The sequence below is a fragment of the Crotalus tigris genome, unplaced genomic scaffold, assembly GCF_016545835.1.
Source record: "Crotalus tigris isolate CLP2741 ecotype Arizona unplaced genomic scaffold, ASM1654583v1 scf7180000021179.819088, whole genome shotgun sequence".
In the NCBI taxonomy this organism is placed as follows: domain Eukaryota; kingdom Metazoa; phylum Chordata; class Lepidosauria; order Squamata; family Viperidae; genus Crotalus; species Crotalus tigris.
The window spans coordinates 649,269-669,421 of NW_024098385.1; the positions used below are offsets into that span (position 1 = coordinate 649,269).

The 20,153-nt window shown below is 40.7% G+C and overlaps 1 protein-coding gene across 12 annotated transcripts in view; it reads right to left on the reverse strand.

Annotated features, from left to right (window-relative positions):
• The window catches only part of ITGA11 (integrin subunit alpha 11), a 75,460-nt gene that overhangs the window by 17,005 nt on the left and 38,302 nt on the right, over window positions 1–20,153 (reverse strand). For all 12 annotated transcript variants that reach the window (XM_039369629.1, XM_039369634.1, XM_039369626.1 and 9 more), the window contains 14 exons: window positions 19,689–19,854; window positions 18,521–18,591; window positions 17,744–17,888; window positions 16,161–16,309; window positions 14,553–14,693; window positions 13,570–13,773; window positions 13,039–13,169; window positions 11,213–11,379; window positions 10,546–10,688; window positions 9,457–9,567; window positions 8,742–8,827; window positions 8,189–8,396; window positions 4,335–4,433; window positions 646–722 (listed from right to left, as the gene is read on the reverse strand). In XM_039369629.1, coding sequence (XP_039225563.1) covers window positions 646–722; window positions 4,335–4,433; window positions 8,189–8,396; window positions 8,742–8,827; window positions 9,457–9,567; window positions 10,546–10,688; window positions 11,213–11,379; window positions 13,039–13,169; window positions 13,570–13,773; window positions 14,553–14,693; window positions 16,161–16,309; window positions 17,744–17,888; window positions 18,521–18,591; window positions 19,689–19,854 — 1,898 coding nt within the window. The remainder of the gene's footprint in view (window positions 1–645; window positions 723–4,334; window positions 4,434–8,188; window positions 8,397–8,741; window positions 8,828–9,456; window positions 9,568–10,545; window positions 10,689–11,212; window positions 11,380–13,038; window positions 13,170–13,569; window positions 13,774–14,552; window positions 14,694–16,160; window positions 16,310–17,743; window positions 17,889–18,520; window positions 18,592–19,688; window positions 19,855–20,153) is intronic.

Sequence of the window (20,153 nt, forward strand, 5' to 3'; positions counted from 1 at the left end):
TGCAGAGTCACACATAAGAACAAAAAAAGCAGGAAATTTCCCCAAAGGTGTTTTTTCAGGAGGCAACTGGACTGTCTTTGTTTTTCCTTGAAGACATTTTGCTTCTCATCCAAGAAGCTTCTTCAGTTCTGACTGAATGGTGGAGAATGGAAGGATTTGCAAGGAATATAAATCTCTTCTAATTCTGCCACAATAGAATTCCTCCCTCAGAAGTGAAACTTTTAAGATTTTAATACCCACAATTTTCTAATTACTTTGCAGTACTTTCTTTTTAACTAGCCCTTGAGATATAGCTGTGGCATTCTTGGATGTATATGCTGAACTGGTGTTTGCAGGGGTCTAATGATGCCCAGCCCAGATCAAAATTCCAGACAGAAGAGGATATGTGGCCTATTGCCCTCCCACACTTTTGACACCCATGTTTCCAATTAGTATTTTCATGGCAAAAAAAAAAAAAAATCACCTGAGGAGGAAGCATGGTTGATAGCAGTCTTGCAACAGAAGTGGGAAACCAGAAACAGTTACAAAAGTGAAGCCAGAGGGAGAAATCCAGTTTGGGGGTGGTGGAGGAACAGGGGTGGGTGAGAGAAAAAAGACAAATGATCAGGATTGGGTGATAGAAGAAGTAAAAAAAAAAATACCAACCTGCTGGCATTCAAAAATATCTCCAGGTTTTGGAGGAAAATTGACTTTTTGAACTCAAAATCCAAGCGAAAAGCAACCTGTAGAGATCAGAACAGATTTAAGACATTAAAATGTATTTCTGCCAGTATTCCCTTATACTATCCATTATACTACTGCTTTATAATACCTTCACAAGGCCACACTTGGAATTCTGCATCAATTTTGGTCACCACAATATAAAAAAGATGTAGAGACTCTAAAAAGAGTGCAGAGAAGAGCAACAAAGATGATTGGGCTGAAGACAAAAACATATGAAGAACGATTGCAGGAATTGGGTATGTCTACTCTAGTGAAAAGAAGGACAGGGTGATACAATAGTGGTGTTCCATTATTTGAGCGGCTGCCACAAAGAAGAGGGGGACAAACTATTTTCGAAAGCACCAGAAGGCAAGACAAGAAGCAGTGGATGGAAATTGAATAAAGCAATCTAAAACTAAGGAGAAATTTCCTGACAATAAGAACAATCAACTAGTGGAACAGCTTGCCTTCAGAAGTTGTGGGTGCTCCATCACTGGAGGCTTTTAAGAAGGGACTGGACAGCCATTTGTCTAAAATAGTGTAGGGTCTTCTGCTTGAGCAGGGGGTTAGACTAATGGACCTTCAAGGTCCCTTCCAATTTAGTAATAGTAATAGTAGTAAAGTTGGAAGGGACCTTGGAGGTCATCTAGTCCAACCCCCTGCTCGGGCAGGAAACCCTACACCATTTCGGACAAATGGCTGTCCAGTCTCTTCTTAAAAACTTCCAGTGTTGGAGCATTTACTGCTTCTGGAGGCAAGCTGTTCCACTGATTAATTGTTCTCACTGTCAGGAAGTTTCTCCTTAGTTCTAGGTTGCTTCTCTCCTTGATTAGTTCCCACCCGTTGCTTCTTGTCCTGCCTTCAGGTGCTTTGGAAAATAGCTTAATTCCCTCTTCTTTATGGCAGCCCCTGAGATATTGGAATACTGCTATCATGTACCCCCTTGTCCTTCTCTTCGTTAAACTAGACATACCCAATTCTAGCAACCGTTCCTTATATGTTTTAGCCTCCAGTCCCCTAATCATCTTTGTTGCTCTTCTCTGTACTCTTTCTAGAGTCTCAACATCTTTTTACATCGTGGTGACCAAAACTGGATGCAGTATTCCAAGTGTGGCCTTACCAAGGCATTGAAGAGTGGTATTAATACTTCACGTGATCTTGATTCTATCCCTCTGTTAATGCAGCCTAGCACTGTGTTGGCCTTTTTGGCAGCTGCAGCACACTGCTGGCTCATATTTAAGTGATTGTCTACTAGGACTCCGAGGTCCCTCTCACAGTTACTTCTATTGAGTAACTTCTATCAATTCTTTCTTTTTATTATTCTCTGGTGAGCCATCTAATATCCCAGGCTGGTAGGCCATGTGATTGTTTTTACTCTGTTTCTTAGTAGACTTACTTTGCAGTAAGTCTAACATTTGGGGGAAGGGAAGAAGAGCATAATGTAATTGCAAAGAGTGTTAATATAAGGATTCCTAGCCTGCTATTGGGATGAATAATACAAAGTTCTACAATTTGATATAGCAACTAAAGGTCTCCAAAAGTGCATGACGACCTCCAAGGCTGATCTTTCTTTTCAGAAAGAACCTCAAGGAACCTATGGGTGAGCAGGAATGTCTGCAGGGATGGGGGGGGGGAGAGACTTTAGTTAGTTGCATTTTCTGAACTTTTCTTTATTTGATTCGTTAACAAATGCACTCATTTGGAATCTGTGGTTGTTTTTTTAATCATAAACCTGTTTCTCATGTTTTGCAATTCAGTCAAGACTGGCTTGTTGTAATTCATGGTGTGTGTCAAAAATTCAGGGTGGTGACAATGAATGTGTGAGCTAAGCCCTGCCCCTTTTTAATGACACCATACAGCTGACGATGGGATTTTGCTGGCCTTGGCATATTTTACAGTTCCCCACCCTCACCAAAGCAAAGCCATTCTGCCCTCCCAAGCTGCTCCACTTCAGTTCCCATTTCTTTTTTTTTCCTTTTTCTTTTTGCAAATTGGAATTAAAAAGAAACAAAAACCCATCACAATGGGGTTAGTTGGAGAAGAGTTCTCTTCAGATATCTGTGGGGCTTGTTTTGGAGCCAACCCAATGGACCCAGCCCTTCCCTCCATTTACTCATGCCCTCCAGCAGGGCTGAGAGGGGGTTAGGTGGACGTGTATAAAACCAAAATAGATGGTACATCTATTTTCATTAGGATCTAGTGTCAACTTCAAGAGAAGCAAGGATCAATTAATCCACAGCCAGCAGTTCTCACAATATAGCAGATGAGATGTTGTGTGTTAATATAACCCTATGCAAACATGGCTCTGTTTAGGGTTATATACCTATGCTGCTGGGGATAATAGTGGATAACTAGTTTACTAGTTAATTAATCATTCAAAAAATTCCAATTAAAAAAAATTGCTTGATTAGGGGGAAAACCTTTAGCTTTGTCTTCTAGCTTTTAACTGGCTGCCCAAAGACCTTTTAAGATGCCAGACCATCTTAATGCAGCTGAAACCTCTTGGCCAACCTATTATTTTCTTATTTGGCAACATAGACTTGGAAAAGCTAATATTATTCTGCCAGTTATTCATGGTTCTGGAATTCTTAGCAAACTCTTCTGGCTTGGAAAACAACTGCAATTACGTGGTGTTGAATTTGTGTTCAGCAGCATTACTCAGTCAATGTCTGGAGAGAGTCAGCCTTTAATTTCAGGCTCTAGAGTTATCTTTGGTCACGCAGATACATATCATGTAGTTTTTCCTAGCATACGAACTCTTGGCCAAGCTTCCATGTAATATAATGGATATTTATAAAGGCATCTATCTCAATGAATTTTAGTCATTGAGTTTTTTGGTCCTGGCTTACGAGCAGAAATCTAACAGGATGCCACAAACCTATGTTGATCTGACACATCCTTTTTCTGAGCAGGACAAATGGAAAGAAGACAGGTTTTTCAGTAAAGTAACAAGGGTTTCTCAGCTATTCAGCAAATTGTCCAGTCTTGTATTTGTAAGTGAAAATGTAAAAAATAATACTTGGAGAAAAGGGAATGTATTTTTATGTGGAGACACGTAAGAGGTAGATTCTAGTATGAGCCCACTTGAATCAGTATTTGCCTGCTGGTTTTTACTGATAATTCTTGGGATTCTCATAAAACTTTATGTTATTCCTGTCAACCTATTCTCATCCAGGGTCCACTACAGAAAGAACATCATGGCAAGATGGAAACCAACTTTAATTCTCCTATCAGCTATAAAAGATGCAGCTGCAAATGGCTATTTTGTCCTCCTGCTAGAGAAAATGCTGTTTCCACTTATAGTTGTCCAATGAGCTGAAAGACAGCACATATATCATCCATCAGCAAGAAGATCAAAACCATCAACTGCTATTCTTTACAAGCAAAAAAATCAGCTTGGCCTAAGATGGATATAAATCTCACTTTTTCTGGCTATGAAATACTGGCCTCTTTTGTCTCTCTCTTTCTTTGCCTTATCTCTAGAATGTGTGCCAAATTTTAATTGATGTGAGCTGTCCTGGGAAGCAGCAATAGTGTAAAAAGCAGGAATCTTTAAAAATGCAGACAAGGAATGACTTATTCAACCAATCCCTAGGCAGATGGGCATGTTTCATTTAGGACTCTCTAGTTACCTTTGCTTTGGCCCGGAAGAAGGGGTAGCTGACATTGCAAACTCTGCTGTTTGAATGTTTCTCCTCAGACATGCATTCTATATTAATGTCTGGGTCATCCTGAAATGAAAGAGAAAGGATACAAATTGCAAGTTATAGCTCATTCTGTAAATTTACACACAACTACAATAATAGAACAGTAGAGTCTATATACTTACTCAAGGCACAAATGACCAGATTCAAAATAGCATAATAGCACATTGTGGGATGACCAACCTCTCTTGAGAATAATATAATGTTGGGAAAGGGAAAAAGGGATTGATCAGCAGCAAGATGGATGAATTACAGCAATGATGGATACACCATTGGAAGACCAAAGGACCCAATTATGCCATAGAAGAGCGTGCACAGCACATCCACTGACTTCAGAACTTCAGGTGGCCCCTGAGACCCTTGGCTGCTGCCTATGCAACCCATCCAAAAATCACTGCCAACCTGAAAGATTAATGTGGCAGGAATGGGAAATTATCCATAACATGAGGAGCAATCACAGTAAGTAAAGTCTCGTTTAAATCTTGATTCCCACTGCCATCTTTGGCACCAGTGATTCTTGATGGCAATACAGAAAGGGTTCGCTATAGATTTCTTCTAGAATGTTCTCTCATCATTCCAATCTCAGCTGCATTCTCAGAACTTTCTAGTAGTCCAGCACAACTTTCCTAAGATCCACCCAGTTGGACAAGGACCCCTACTGACCTCACAGAGACATCTATGTGGTTTCCAGGGTGTCAACATGGAACTGGTTTGTTTTCTTCCAGAATGTTTTTCAGTTTTTTTCAATTTAGTTTAGAGCCTTAATATTTCCCAGAAATGTCCTGTCCAGGTTTCACCCCGATTTTTGAGATTGACTAAATTTTCTCTTGCAGGGACTCTATTTTTAAAATTTACTCTGTAGTCATCTTGATCGGGAATAAAAAAGTCCATCTGATCTAGAACTTGATCCTTCTCTGGAATGTTGTAGCCCTCTAATCCCCACAACTCCCAAAATGTTATACTGCAAAATTATAGGAGATTCCTTTTTTAAAAAAAAACACGAAACATACCTACTCTTATCATTAGACAAAGAAATCCTTTAATTCTTGCTTTGATAGTTCTTCTCCTAATATTTTTCTTTGGTCATTTCAGGGTAATCCATCAGAAGACAGAGAGGTTTTTACATTATTTTGTGGGTAGTTGGTTCCTGCAATTTTCCACTGGCAAGCTTTAAAAACCAACAAAAGGAATTCTTCATGCTGCATAGATTAGTAAAGCCTCGACAGCAAGGTCAGCATCTTTACTACTAAAGAGGGATGGAAGGTCGAGGCTGTCCAAAACATACAACGAAGTGCTCACATATGCTGACAGCACATTTATACATTTCTGAGAGGAGGAGGAGGGGGAGGTTTTGGGGGGGGGCAGCCAGGATATAAATGCCAGGATCACCAAGCGGCTGCACGAGAGATGATCTCTTCTAAATAGCTGCATGTGGTAATGTCATCAGAACATGTTTTCCATACCTGGGCAGAGCGCCCATTACACACATGGGTTTTTTGCTATGAATGCAGTGAGATCGGGAAGACATGAATCTATTGATTATCTATTGATAATTCTTAGGTTCTTATTGGGCTTTTCTTCGTTGATGGAGATCCCACTAAGAGTCTTTGTTAATGGAATTCCCAGGCATAATATATGGATTCACACAGCTGGATCTGCATTAGGGCAATGGCGTCGTAAGCGAAATCTTAAAAGGAATTCCAGTGAAACCTGAAGATGCAGGTGGGATATGCATTTGGATGTGATGGAGGCCAACTGGTGAGTCTCATGTAGCCTGTTATGAGAGATTCACAAATTTGCCTCATTCCACTGCAGCTACGTTTGGGGCAAGATGAGGCTATTTCAGAAGAGAGACTGCCAAGAGGATTGGACTGCACTTACCGGCTACTGGTTAACTGGCCTGCCATTTAGTTCCCCTGGAAGAGAAGCAGATTTTGCAATAGGAAAACTGCCTCCCTTACAGCTCAGACTTGCAGGATTCAGGATGACTAAGTTGCTGATGTGGATGCTACCATATGAAAATGATAAATTAGAGTCATTTTTAAATAAAGCCTTTTCAGGCATTGGCTTACTTTGAAGCTTCCTATCATTAAAGCTTCATTTTTTCCTCCCAAGTGCTTAACAGATGCTTGGCAAACCCATCTAGCTTTAACGAGAGCAATTCTTAGTGTGTTGGCTATACAGTTAAACCCATCAGAGTCTCTGCTTTTTTTTCTGAGGTAAAATGACCTCTTGCTGACACTTTGCCATTAACTCAAATATACTGCAGAGAGAGAAAGGAGGAGCATGAGGAAAAAGCTGAAGGCCAGAAGTAAATACTGTAGAAGATGAGATTGTTGTTCACTGGAGTATTTTGGAGCTGAAGACCCTATCAGATCAGCTATCTCTTTTTTGGGGGGTAGTCAATTGCTAGCTATGTATTTTTCTCAAGTCACCTGATGGATGGATGGATGGATGGATGGATGGAAGGAAGGAAGGAAGGAAGGAAGGAAGGAAGGAAGGAAGGAAGGAACAATCACAAATGGTATAGATTCATACTTAATATTTCACACATCATATAAAACCAAGATCTGCTTGTCTATGATTTACCAAATAAGACACAATTGGCCAGGTTTGTATGACTATAACCAGAATTACTACATAAAAATCATGAACATTGTATTAAGTTGTCTCTGTGTCATTTGTCACAACAAATTATGGGCAAATCACTGTTCTTTTCCTGTTTAATGCTGCAGAGAAGACTACTGAAAGTCTAATTTGCCCAAAAGCCCATCAACAAAACCTGAATTTAAATCTAAATTCTCTCAAGCAATGTCATCTCTCTTTCCTGTGGAATTTCTGCTGTTCATCTCATGTGAGTTAGAGAACCAAAGGAATAATTTTTGAGAGTCTCAGAGCCTTCAAATGTAAAGAGAGATGGGAAATAGAAGCTGCTGTGGTTTTTATTTGTCCCATTTTGTTCAGTTAATGTATTTGAAAGCACAACTCTCTCTGGCAGAAAAATGCCGGAAATACTTCTGCAGGATGTTTGCCTTCTAAAAATCAAAACAATGAAAGGACAAATGTGGAGAAAAGCAAGATTTTACATGTAGGCAGGAAAAAACAAAGGTATGAATACAGATTAGGTGAAACCTGGCTCCAAAACAGAAACTGTGAGAGGGACCTTGGAGTCCTTGTGGATGGTCACTTGAATATGAGCTACCTCTCTATGGCAGCAGCCAAAAAGGCTAATACAGAGTTATCCTATGGCAGCCAATAAATGTTATCAATAAATAAATGTTATCAATAAATAAATGTTATAAATAAATAAATCATTAAATAAATAAATCATTAAAGACATTTAAAATTGTGCTGGGCAATTTGATGGCAAGCAGCACACAACAAATTTTGAGTGGCCAGGAGCTGCAGTGGATGGATAGATGCAGCAAAGTGAGATAGATGGCTTTTGTATATACGGTAAATTTGATAAATAAACAAAATAAAAAAGTGGCTAAACCAGTATGGGTGTGGGGGGCAGGAGAGATGCTTGAATGCTTATTCTTAGATCTGCAGACCACCTCATCCAATTCAAACTTGGGGAGATTTTGAAAAAAACATTACATCTATTTTAAAGTACATCATACAGTTTTTGAACATTTTCCAACTCAAAAGAATAAAGAATTCTGCTCCTAATTTTCAACTAACAAGTCAGTGGTGGCTTCAAGGGCCGCCAGAAAGACATTTTTTATCCCAAGAATTATCAGCCTTCTCTCCTGCAAGAACATATTTAGGGAATGCCTTACCTTCTGAATCAAGCTTGCAAATTGCAGGTTTCTTGAGAAGGAAATGTTTAAAATGGTGTTATATGCATTTTCTCCTCTGTTCTCCAGCAGGGCTTCTACTGCTACCCTCCTTCTGGCACTCTCTATGACAAAAATGGAGGTATCAAAAGACAGCGTGTAGGCGGAGCAATCCGAGTGAGATTTTCTCAGGACCCGTCTGCAATATTCCCTATGAAAAGAGCAAATGTTATGGCAGCAGCCAGAGAGCAGGGTCTGCAAGAGCATTAAGGACATTTGTATGAGTTCAAATAGACTGCAGTCAAAAGATGGGGGGGGGGCAGGCTAAGCCTATCATCAGTTGATAGTACAATGGTGCTGGCAGCAGTTTGAGTGAAGATATGACCTCCACAGAGAATGATTCTGCCCTTTCAGGACAAAGGAAAAGAAAGAGCTTCACCAGTTCAGGGTGACTTCCCTTCCACAAAACTCTCAAAAGTGAACCATGCAATCTTATTTCCCAGATCCCTCCTATTTGCTGGCCTTACTTTAGGCTCACTTCAAAAGATCTACTCACATTGCAGTGGGGACATCTGTTTTAGCATCGAGAACCAAATTAGGGATGCAGTGCTCATCTTCGTTGCATCCGTTCCAGAATGGTACCTATTGGATAGAGGAGAAGGGTTGGAATCTTTAAGTTAGGCATCCTCTATCCCTATCTGTTGCTGAAATTGATTTCTGAGGCCAGGAAACCATTTAGTTGCTTCAGATGTCTGTTCTTGGGCTGGAATTGAAGAGCCAGAAAATTCTAGAACAACGTGCACCCTCCTTCAAGAATTCATAAATCCTTGCAAAATTTTACAATGGTACAGACATGTCATGTTATAAAGTGGACTGGATTTAAAGATTGGGCTATTTACTTTCTGCAGATTTGGTTGTTTGTATTAAAATTATATAGTTCTGTTCCATGACGTGTAGAAACATGTGAAACAAGGGGACTCTAGCCTCATTTAGTGTATATTGTTCTGTTTTAAACTACAGTGTGAATATTCCACCAAAAAGACTCTTTATCCTCTCCTCTCTGTTCTTTCTGACTCTATAGTTCCTGGGTATCTTCCTTTCCTGACTCTTTCCCTTCAAACTACTGTTCTTTATTCTGTGCTGAAAGAGGCTTTGGACCTGGGTGATGGGGAAAGGGAGCCAAAGCAATAAATAAGCTGAACATTTCTTGCAGTGGTTTCTAAATTTAACCCTCTGTAACTCTCACTCCAGAATCAGAAGGTGTTACGCACAGCAACTTTCAGTGAAGTTGGCCACCCATCATCCATCACTGGTCCAGTCTCAGGACTATTTAGGGCATAATCAACAGAGAAAGTCACTGGCTTCACATAATCAGCTGTATCCTGAAAGAGTAAAAAAAACAGGTAATCATAATTATCCTTCAGCTGAGTGTGTTCAACATACTTAATCTGGTTAGAGAACTAACTTTGGGTTTACATAGTGCATTGCACATAAACTGTCCAAATGAGCAGGATTTGTCTTATTTGTCTTATTTTGTTTCTTTATTCATTTGTTTTAGACAATTAAAATTACAAAGCTCTGGATGGTTTGTTACTTTTGTCTTTATGCTAATTATACAAATGCTCAAGCTTTCCTATGACAATTTTAAAATATGACTTTACAGTAAAATAATAACAAAAATGCATTTATAATCAAACTCAAAAATGAAAATCGGAAACTAATAGAAACATCATTAAATACTTAAAGACTCCAATTGTAAACAGATAATTGGTCTGACCACAATACTCTTGACAACCAGAACAATAGGGCAGAATTGGTTCTTTCCGCAGGCTGGCATGTGGGTCTGGAGGTGCAATGGCCAATGCATATTTTAATCAACCAATAGCCATGCTGGTGCTGTGGTTAGAATGCAGCATTGACAGCTAATTCTGCTGACTGGCGACTGACCACAGTTTGGCAGTTCAATCCTCACTGGCTTAAGGTTGACTCAGCCTTCCATCCTTTTAGAGGTCAGAAAAATGAGGACCCAGATGGCTGTGGGCCAGATGCTGGCCCTGTAAACCACTTAGAGAGGGCTGTGAAGCACTGTGAAGCGGTATATAAGTCTAAGTGCTATTGCTATTGCTGTTTTGTGAAAAACCTTGCAGGAAATGTTTCACACAGCTGGATAGAAAACAGGAGCATCCACTAGGGAGTCAAAAGGGACAGAGCTTCAGTTATGCTGCCATGTCTACCACCTTGCAAAACCTACTCCTCCGACACCTCCTGCCTGCAGACATCCCTGAGAAATGACAACCTTTTCTACTGTTTCGAGACAAAAGCAAAATTTGAGTGCAATTACCCAACAAGAAAATCCTTACCAAGACATGGAAATCCATCTTGTCACAATGTTCCTGCCCGGCAAGCAGGGTGGCTGTTTTGTGGGCAAGTCGATCTCCACTTTCATCCAGATGGGCTCGTGGGATATATCGTCGTTCATCAATGGTGAGGTTGTAATCCAATGCTGAAATGAAGGAAGTGAGGCTAAATAATTTATTCCCCAGTGTGGAATAAAATTAGAACCAACTTGTTCAAATCTCATATTAATAAAGGAGAATATTTGTAGCTCAGAGTTGAAATGAGGGGTCCTTGGTGCTCTCTGAGCTTGCTTGTTTTCCTGTAGATGTTTCATGACCTGATTAGGTAACATCATCAGTGAAAACTTAATTGACTCCTTCTGCAGCCCCCATTCCTCTACTGTTAAATGTGCTTCCCCAAAACTGCCACAACTGTCTTATAAATTTACTTCTTAAATAGGAAACTTACTTTTATAAATAAGCAAATGATGATTAAATGGCAGTGATGAGAATTTCAGGCTTTTCTCCCCTTAAAGGCTTCTCCCCGCATTGCAGAGTTTCATCTCCCTGTTCCCTGCTCTGAGCGTCTGGGACAGGATTGTGTCCTGAATAAAAGCCCCCTCCCTGAGGGAGCAAAACGGCCACCCAATGGGGAGAACAACCCTCAGGGGAGGGCAGCCCTGCCACTTACCTACATGAGCTGTCTGAAAATGAGCTGAGAGAAAAACAGCAGTGAGGCAAACAAAGGTTGACAGACAAGTGGCCTCTTTTCCATTCCGAACACAGTCCTTGGTGAAGATGTTGATTTTGGAAGGCTCAAACTGGAGGGTGGCATTGATTTGGACCACACTGCGGGACCTTATAGGGAAGAAGCAAAGGCAGCTGATATCTTGAGCCAGTCCAGAAATGCATTACTGGGTGGAAGCTCAGAGCTTTGGATTCAACAGGGGGGAAAACTTCCTTGCTGCAGCTGTGTGCTTTCTGGGATCACCTGGCTAACATCTGCAGCTGGGAAAAGGTGTTTAAAGAAGATTAAAGGAGATATGACATATGTGCACATCTAGGCCTGCACAAAACCGTGCAGGCCCCTGCATTTTGAGCCAATTGAAGCTTCTGGATATTTCTCAAGGGCAGCCCCATGTAGGGCACATTGCAACAGTCAAGACAGGAGGTGACTAGGGCAGGGATTGTTGGTCCAGGAAAGGGAGTAACTGGTGCACAACCTGCAGTTGTGCGAAGGCCCTCCTGGCCATGACTGCAACCTGCTGCTCGTGCAGAAGTTGTAACTCCAGAAAACCCCCCAGATTACGTACTCGGTCTGTCTAGGGCAGTGTCGCCCCATCCAAGGCCAGAGATGGCAATTCTCCGTAGACCAAGGAACCCCAAACCCAGAGCCATTCCGTCTTGCCAAGGTCCAGTTTCGGCCCGTTGCTTCCCATCCAGCCCTTAACAGCCTCCAAGCACTGAGAGGGAGGTCATGGCAGCACTTAACTCAGCCTGGACTGAGACATATATAGCTGGGAGTCATCAGCATATTGGTGATATCTCAGCCTATGGTGGAGGATGATCTCACCTAGCAGCTTCATACAGATGTCAAACAGAAGTGGAGAAAGTGCTAAGTACTGTGGGATCCTGCAAAGGGATAAGGTTTAGCCTTCTTCCTTCCTTTCGCTGACTGAGAGCAGCCACAGAAAAAGGAAGTGAACCAAGACAACACTGAGCCCACACTTCCAACTCCCCAAATCACTCCAGAAGTATGCCCTGGTCAATGGTATTGAAGGCCACTGAGAGGTCAGTAGATTATGCATTGTGTGGCTTTAAATGACAAGAAGGTATTTTATTAATCTTTGGGACATTTACCACTGGCATACCCGTTTAGTTTAATGAGTGGAAATGTCAGCTTTCTATGTGGAATGAAATTAGCCCAATAAAACAAAATTTGGTTGCTTGTAAAAGATTGAATTATTTTAAAAAAGTTGTCAAACAAGGTGGAAAAATTTACATTTGGAGTTTAATATGGATATTGTCTTGAAACAAATTAAAGTTGAAACTTTGTCAGTGAACAGATTACTTTTAATTTACCTTTAAGTTAAACCCAATTTAATAAATAGATCTGATTAAACCTCATACTGTAGGTCGACCTTTACATCTGACCAATACATAATATATATTATTAGTAATAATACCTGCAAATCACAACATTGGCTTTATTCTTATTCTTCGCCTCTGCAGTTTGAATATAAAGTGATTATGGAATTATAGAAATTAATTATTATTGATTGTTTTTAAATATATGAACCCAGACAACACACTGTTTACTAAGGACTAAAGACTGTTATTGTAAAAAAATCAATAAAACATATTTTTTAAAAAACAAAACATCAATGCTTGGGCTCATACTCCCTAGGCTCCTACTAACTTGGGGTATTGGTAAGGTTCTGCTCCCTTCCTCCTTTCCCGCCAACTTCACTCTGAACGAAGGATATCTCAACCAGTCTTAAATTTGATATGACCAACCATAATAGGACAGCACTTCCACGGGAGCCCACAGCAAGATCCACCAGCTTGTCTTCATTCATATCCAGGCTTCCATGGATGCTGCTCCCAAAATACATAAAGCCAGGAGAAAGATCAGCAGCTGCAATTCTCTGGAAGACCAAGGAAAAAAATTAGTTTTCTTTAAACATAGCTGTGCAAAAGCAATTATATATTTTAACAAGCAAGTGTACCGGTACTCAAATTACATCTCTGTGTTTACATGTGTACAAGGCCCATTGCTTGACTTCAGTTCACAGAGTCCCTAGATGAGTGAGAGAAGATTGTCCTTGAAAAACTAGTTGGGTGGGGCCATGACAAAAAGCAAGTTTGCATCAATTTAAGTTACTCTCCCTGTATTTAACAATTCTCTCTTCTGTTACATTACACAGTTGTAATCTGGTAAATTATAATGGGGTGGAACCAGTGGTGGGATTCAAGTCCATAAGCCAGTGTAGACCCCAACCATCACCCCTTCTCTGCCTTTTCTTATAGCCTAAAGAGAATCTGTACCTGCTTATATTTCCGGATCAGATTTTCCCGATAACCATAGAAGATGTACAGAGCTCCCTGATGCTCATCCTCCAGAGGTGCTCCCACAACTACATCGCTGTAGGAATCCTGGTTCAAATCAGGTACAGTGGCAATGCAGGACCCGAACCTGGAATTCTGATAGCCGGGCAAGTCCTTCAAAGCTCCATTGGGAACAAACTGGTTCTTCAAGAAGAGAAAAGATGAAAAAGCACATTTGTGTATCAGCACGAAGTGAACCATGAATATAATGTCAGAAAATTTGTTGCTCCTCAAAAAAGAGATCGAGAAAGGTAATCCTTGGCCTACAACAGTTACAGTACTTTAGTGACTGTTCAAAGTTACAACGTCACTGAAAAATGTGCCTTATGACCGTTTTTCACAATTACAACCTTTGCAGCATCCCAATGATCATTTGATCAAAATTCAGACGCTTAGCAGCTGGTTCATATTTATGACGATTGCAGCATCCCGGGGTCACCGGATCCCCTTTTGCGATCTTCTGACAAGCAAAGTCAATGGGGAAGCCAGATTCACTTAACAACCGAGCTATTAACTTATCAGCGGCAGTGATTCACTTAACAACCGGGGTGAGAAAGGTCTAAAATGAGGCAAAATGCACTTAACAATTGTCTCACTTAACAACAGAAATGTGGGGCTCAGTTGTCGTTGTAGGGTCGAGGACTATCTGTAGCACACTTCTTGCTAGGTATCTTGTTCTTCCTTATATCTGTGTTCATTGCTCTGAATATTTCCCCCCAATTCTTCTTTATCAATCTCAATGCCTTCAGAAAGGTAGAACTCTGAATCCCATATTTTGGTTGAATATTCTAATCACCAGAAACTAACTGCCTCTACTTGGTCAATAGCATGATCAGCTGTCATGTGACAAAGGTAGCAAATGTAAAAGGGCTTTACCTGTCCTGAGGAAAATGCTCATTTGTGGACACAAGGCCAAGAATTACCTCTTTTAAGCTGTAAATGTAGACCTTTCCCCTCTCTCGCCCTTCACTGAAATACATGGGAGCCCCGACCAACAGAATGTCTGTGATTCCGTTCCCATCAACATCTACCGAACTGATTTCACTTCCAAAGTAGGCACCGATCTGAAGAGGATACAAAAAATACACACAGAATGAAGACTACAGAGCTGTGTGTTTCTGTATTTTTATATGCTTCCGAGAAATTAATGGCATCTGTAATGATACTACTGGAATGAGAGGCATTTCTCAGAGGAAACCATCCATCATGTCCTTGTCTAGACATTGCTTCTGGAATAGACTTCAGAGAGAGAGAGAGAGAACAACACTTTGATCCTGGGCGATTAAGGATCATATTAACTGCTATTCTCAGTTGCTTTCTGTTGATTGATTCTCTTACTGAAAGTCCACAGCAAAAAAACGATTAACATAGTTTGAAAGAATTCTAGCCTATTTACACTGAGTAAATAGTATCCTGTGGATTCTTGATGAATGCCAAGATTTGCATTCTTTTATAGACAGAAATGCTTCTGCATAATAGTCGATTCAGCATTGCTTATTCATTCCATTTGGCCACTTCAGTCCCTCTTGAAGTACAAAAATGCAGAATCAACTTCTTAAAGGGAAGAGTTCTTATAATTTATAACCTGTTTAGGCATTTCTTCAGGAAATTATATCAGACCCAGAGACAAATGGCTTTTAAAGGATAAAGTGAAAAACTGAAGGGTTGATCCTGAATCCTGAGTGATGTTTTATTTTGGAATTGCGGTGGGGAGAACACCAACATAAAGACAATAATTTTATTATTATATGATTATTGTTATCAATTAAGCAAACCAAGCATGTGCTTAGTAGGCCCAGGGCAGGGGGCAACACAGAGATTTTTTTCCTCTAGCTATAGGTAATCCTCGACTTACAACAGTTCATTTAGTGACTGTTCAAAGTTGCAACAGCACTGAAAAAAGTGACTTATGACCATATTTCACACTTACGACTGTTGCAGCATCCCCATGGTCATGTAATCAAAATTCAGATGCTTGGCAACTGACTCGTACTTATGACGGTTGCAGGGTCCCGGGGTCATGTGATCATCCTTTGCAACCTTCTGACAAGCAAAGTCAATGGGGAAGCCAGATTCACTTAACAGCCGTGTTACTAACTTAACAACTGCAGTGATTCACTTAACAACTGTGGCAAGAAAAGTGGTAAAATGGGGCAAAGTTCACTTAAAAAAGATTTCACTTAGCAACATAAATTCTTGAGGTCATAAGTCGAGGACTACCTGTATTATGCCCTTAACTCTTTAACTGCCACACTCTTTAATCTGATAAATTGTTCTTATCTGCTACTTTCAACTTTAATCTGTATTGGAGTAAAGAAACCATTTTTTTGATGTAGTGAATGATTAAAGTTTAAACGCTTGGCTTGAAGCTTTCATCAGATATCATATTTATTCCTCCTTATGGCATGAGAGTTTTGCCACTGCTGGGCTCTGCTTAGGCATCAGTTGGCTTTAATCCGGCCTTGTGCCACTAGCTTCTTCTCTGCCAGCCACACAACTTCCTAAAGTAATGCCAGAAAGATATCCTTTACCTGCTCTCCGGTCAGTGACTGGTGGATGGTGAGGCTTCGATTTGTGTGCATTGTGAAAACAATCACTTTTCCAGTATGGTTGAATCGAGGGGCTCCTGCTACGTAAGTCCTGCTGAGTCTGGTGGACACCACCGAGGTGACGGTGTAGCCTACAGCACACACACACACACACAAGAGATCATGCGGAGGGAATCCCTTACAGTGACATATTTCTAAGGCCAGAACTGATCATCATCACTGTCATAATCACATTTGGAGTCCTTTTCTACAATATTGTACAGTCCTTCTTTACTTTCTGCCAACCTGCAAAACAGTTTCAATCCAGGATGGCCTTAGTTTAGAGTTGTTTTATTGGCTAGATTCATTTATATAATCTCTTCTTAATTTACTGTATTTTTAGATTACTACATTGGATTATCCATAGACACTGTTAAAATATCGTAACGTGAAAGTAGTGAATATGCAACTGAAGCACTGCTCCCTTCTCTGCAAATCACACACGTGGCACATGCCAAAAAGGGACGGGGCTTGGTTTTTTTACCCCCTGCCCTGTGAATATGCTGCTATCATACGTTTAGAGACTTATGGAAGTTTACACTTAAAACAAATAATTATCAAAAATATGATTACCAACAAAATGATATGCAATGACTTCATTAATAATGCAAATGTAACTTCTCTGCCTCCTTCTTCATCCCAATGATCCCTCTAGGCCTTTTTGACCATCCATGTAACCATCTTCCTAAAAGTTGGAAGCAAGGTGTCATCTGGATCTCCAGGGGGAAATTATTCCAGATGGTTGGCACCACAACTGAAAAATGGGAGTGGGGTGTGTGGGGGTGTTGGCTCTTTTGCGACTATCATGGGGGAGGCAACCCGAGCATTCCTAGCCTAGCAGAATGGGAAGAACCACTTTATAGCCGACCTGCAGGTACCTGGGCACCAAGATGGTCTGGCTATTTAGGCTAAAAGAAGCCCCTTGAGATGCATCCAGAAGTCTGATGACTGATGCACAGCCTGCAGCACCATCACTGTATATATCTTCAGTGGGTCTCAGTTGCCAACTGCAACTTCTGGGTAATCTTCAAAGCCGGCCACAGAGAGAGCAGTCATTGCAGTCATCTATGCAAGAGTAACAAGGGTCTTGTCACTTTTGCCAGGGCCCACTTCTCTAGGTGCACTGGCCCAAGTTAAAGAAAAATCCTCCTGGCCACAGTCACCCTGCAGCCCATCTAGCTATAGCCGTGACTCCAGGCTGACCCCCAGCTCAGAGAGCTGGCCCTTCAAGGAGACCCCTGCCCCATCTAAAGTTCCTCCCAGTGGAGCTGGAGTTCCAGGAAGCTTCTGGACCAACAACTCCTCTGTTCTCATGCCATTCAGCTTGCTGACTTTTTCAATAATATTTTAAATAAATACAATATGAAGTATCATTTAATTGTTGGGGGGGGGCTGTTATAATTTGGGAACTGAATGCAGAAAGGTGGAATATAAATTCCAGTATTCCATGTCTGAACTGCATCTTTGGTTAAGCTTTACTAGTGCTGCTCCAGAAGCTTGCATAGTCTACATGAGACACTTCTTACCAAGATAGGCCCCGTGATTTTTCAGTTCATCTGGAAACTCTTGAAGGTAGGATTCTCGGTGAGGAACAACTTTGCCACTGCTGGTCTCCTTGAGGACGGCACCATTCCAGTCATAGGCACCCACGGCTCCAAGCAGAATCCCATCCTATTCATGGAATTTAAAAAAGCTGAGGGGTAATGAAAGTAGCAGGTCGAAGTTGTGGCACTTCTGGATGTAATTCTGCCAGTGTTCCAGACTGAAGGAGGCTTAGAACCACCAATATTACCACTAGAATGTTCATGATGTAAATGGAAGTGACAATTCCTCAACTTTAATAAAAAAAATTAATTAATCAAACAATTGTGTAAAGGCTGACCTTAAGTAGAATTTGAATGCTGTGCTAGGTTTTCTACCAGGAACAAATCTAGCCCAGAAGTGTTAAATAATGTTTTGTTCTTAATTATTGTCAACATATGTGCAAGAAATAAATGAACTACTTAGGTTTTGTTTTCCACGAGGAGCACAGTAAAAAAATAGTTTAGATTTTCTGCCTATTTACTTGGAGGCTTTTTGAAAATTGCATTAAGAAGCAGCTGTCTGAAACCGCAGAACAGTTTAATTTTTGAACTTCCAGTTTATCATAAACAGAGAAGTTCAAGTATCTTCTACCTGATACAGGCTTTTGGTGGGTCCATATATTACAAACCATTACATTTTAGGCTCATTTATATCTACTGCATGCCAAAGTCACATGAATCATAAGATAAAATGGAAAAAAAAGTCCATTATTCACTTACTTCCACAATATGGGATGAAAATCCAGTCTGGGACATTTCCAGGCCAAAGGATATTTCATTTTTGTTGGTGCCTACAACACAGAAAAGAAAAATTTAAAAAACAGTGAAAGAAGGAAAAATATATTTACTACTTGCCATTACAGTTGGGTGACAAAATTTGATTCAAACATTGCACAAGCCAGTGGGAAGATTTGTGATTATGGGCCCAAAAAATAAAAGAGAAATTTCTGTCCATCTGTTTAAAAGTCTAAAGCTGAATGTTGGAATCAATGTGCATATAAATTCCCTTGTCTCACTTTGGCTATTAGTTCAGGCTTAAAAATGCAGCATTGCTATGAAATTAGCTCTTCTGTGACCTCATCCTTCATTCCAGGGATAAATTAATGTCCACAGCAGAAATGATGAAGAGATAAACACATGTACGAAACTTGACTGCAGATTGGAGTTCATGGCAATTTTTGAGTTAGCATCCACATTTAGAAATGAACCACAGAGATCAGTATCTGACTTAAAGTAGAAACCTGCTGTTTAAGGAATCTCATAACCAGTGTTTCTCAACGTGGGTAGCTTTAAGATGTGTGGACTTCAATTCCCAGAATTCCCCAGCCAGCCATCTTAAAGCTGCCCAGGTTGAGAAACTCTGTCCTGATCATTTAGAACAGCAGCCCTCAGCTTTTGGGCCACCAGGGACCCGTTCTGTGGAGAGAGGTTTATCCGCGGATCGGAGGGAGCGTGGTTTTGTGTGCTGCCTGCATCCTGGGGATGGGGCTTTGCTTGTTTGTGCAGCCCAGTTTGTGGCATGCTGTGAACCGGTGCCAGTCCACAGACTGGGGGTTGGGGACCCCTCATTTAGAGTTCTCTTGAGAGTGACTGTCATAATTAACTCTGCCACTCTAAGCACTGTCTTTCAAATGTGCTGAAATAGGGTTAAACTGTAACGGAAAAAATATTTTTGTGCTTTGCACATGATTAAGGTCTATTCGCCTGCTCAAAATTCAGGAAATTCAAAAATACTGCTTAAATATAACTTTAGTTAGATAATCCCGGGGCCAAAGATTCTCCTTCTGAGATCCATGAAAGTCACATCCGACTGATACCTGCAGGCCCTCATGTAGCCAGAAAACAGGAGTTAGGTTTTTCCTCTTTTTATCTCTCAGAAGCTGCTCACCTTCTAAGCTGAAAATCCTCTCTCCAAGAGCATCCACAATATCTTTAAGGGCAGCCTCATCACTGACATTAAAAAAATGTTTTTCGTCTGGGTCACTCGCTATATATTTGATTTCTTTCAAAAAAGCTGCAGGGTTGATCCCTCTTCTGTTGTAATAACCAAGGACCTGGAGTGGCAAGCAAAATACATCTCAGCATTATTCCACAGAATTACACTCATGGTATAAGTATTTACAAGAGAGCCAGTTTGGTGTAGAGGTTAGGGTATTTGGCTAGAAACCAGAAAACTGGGAGGTTTAGTCTTGCCTCAGGCACAAAGCCGGCTGTGTGACCTTGGGCCAGTCACTCCCTCTCAACTGATGGCAAATTACTTTTGAAATCCTGCCAAGAAAACTGCTGGGACATGTCCAGACAGTCGCCAGGAGTTACCTCTGGCTCAAAGGCAAATAATAAAATAAAATTACAA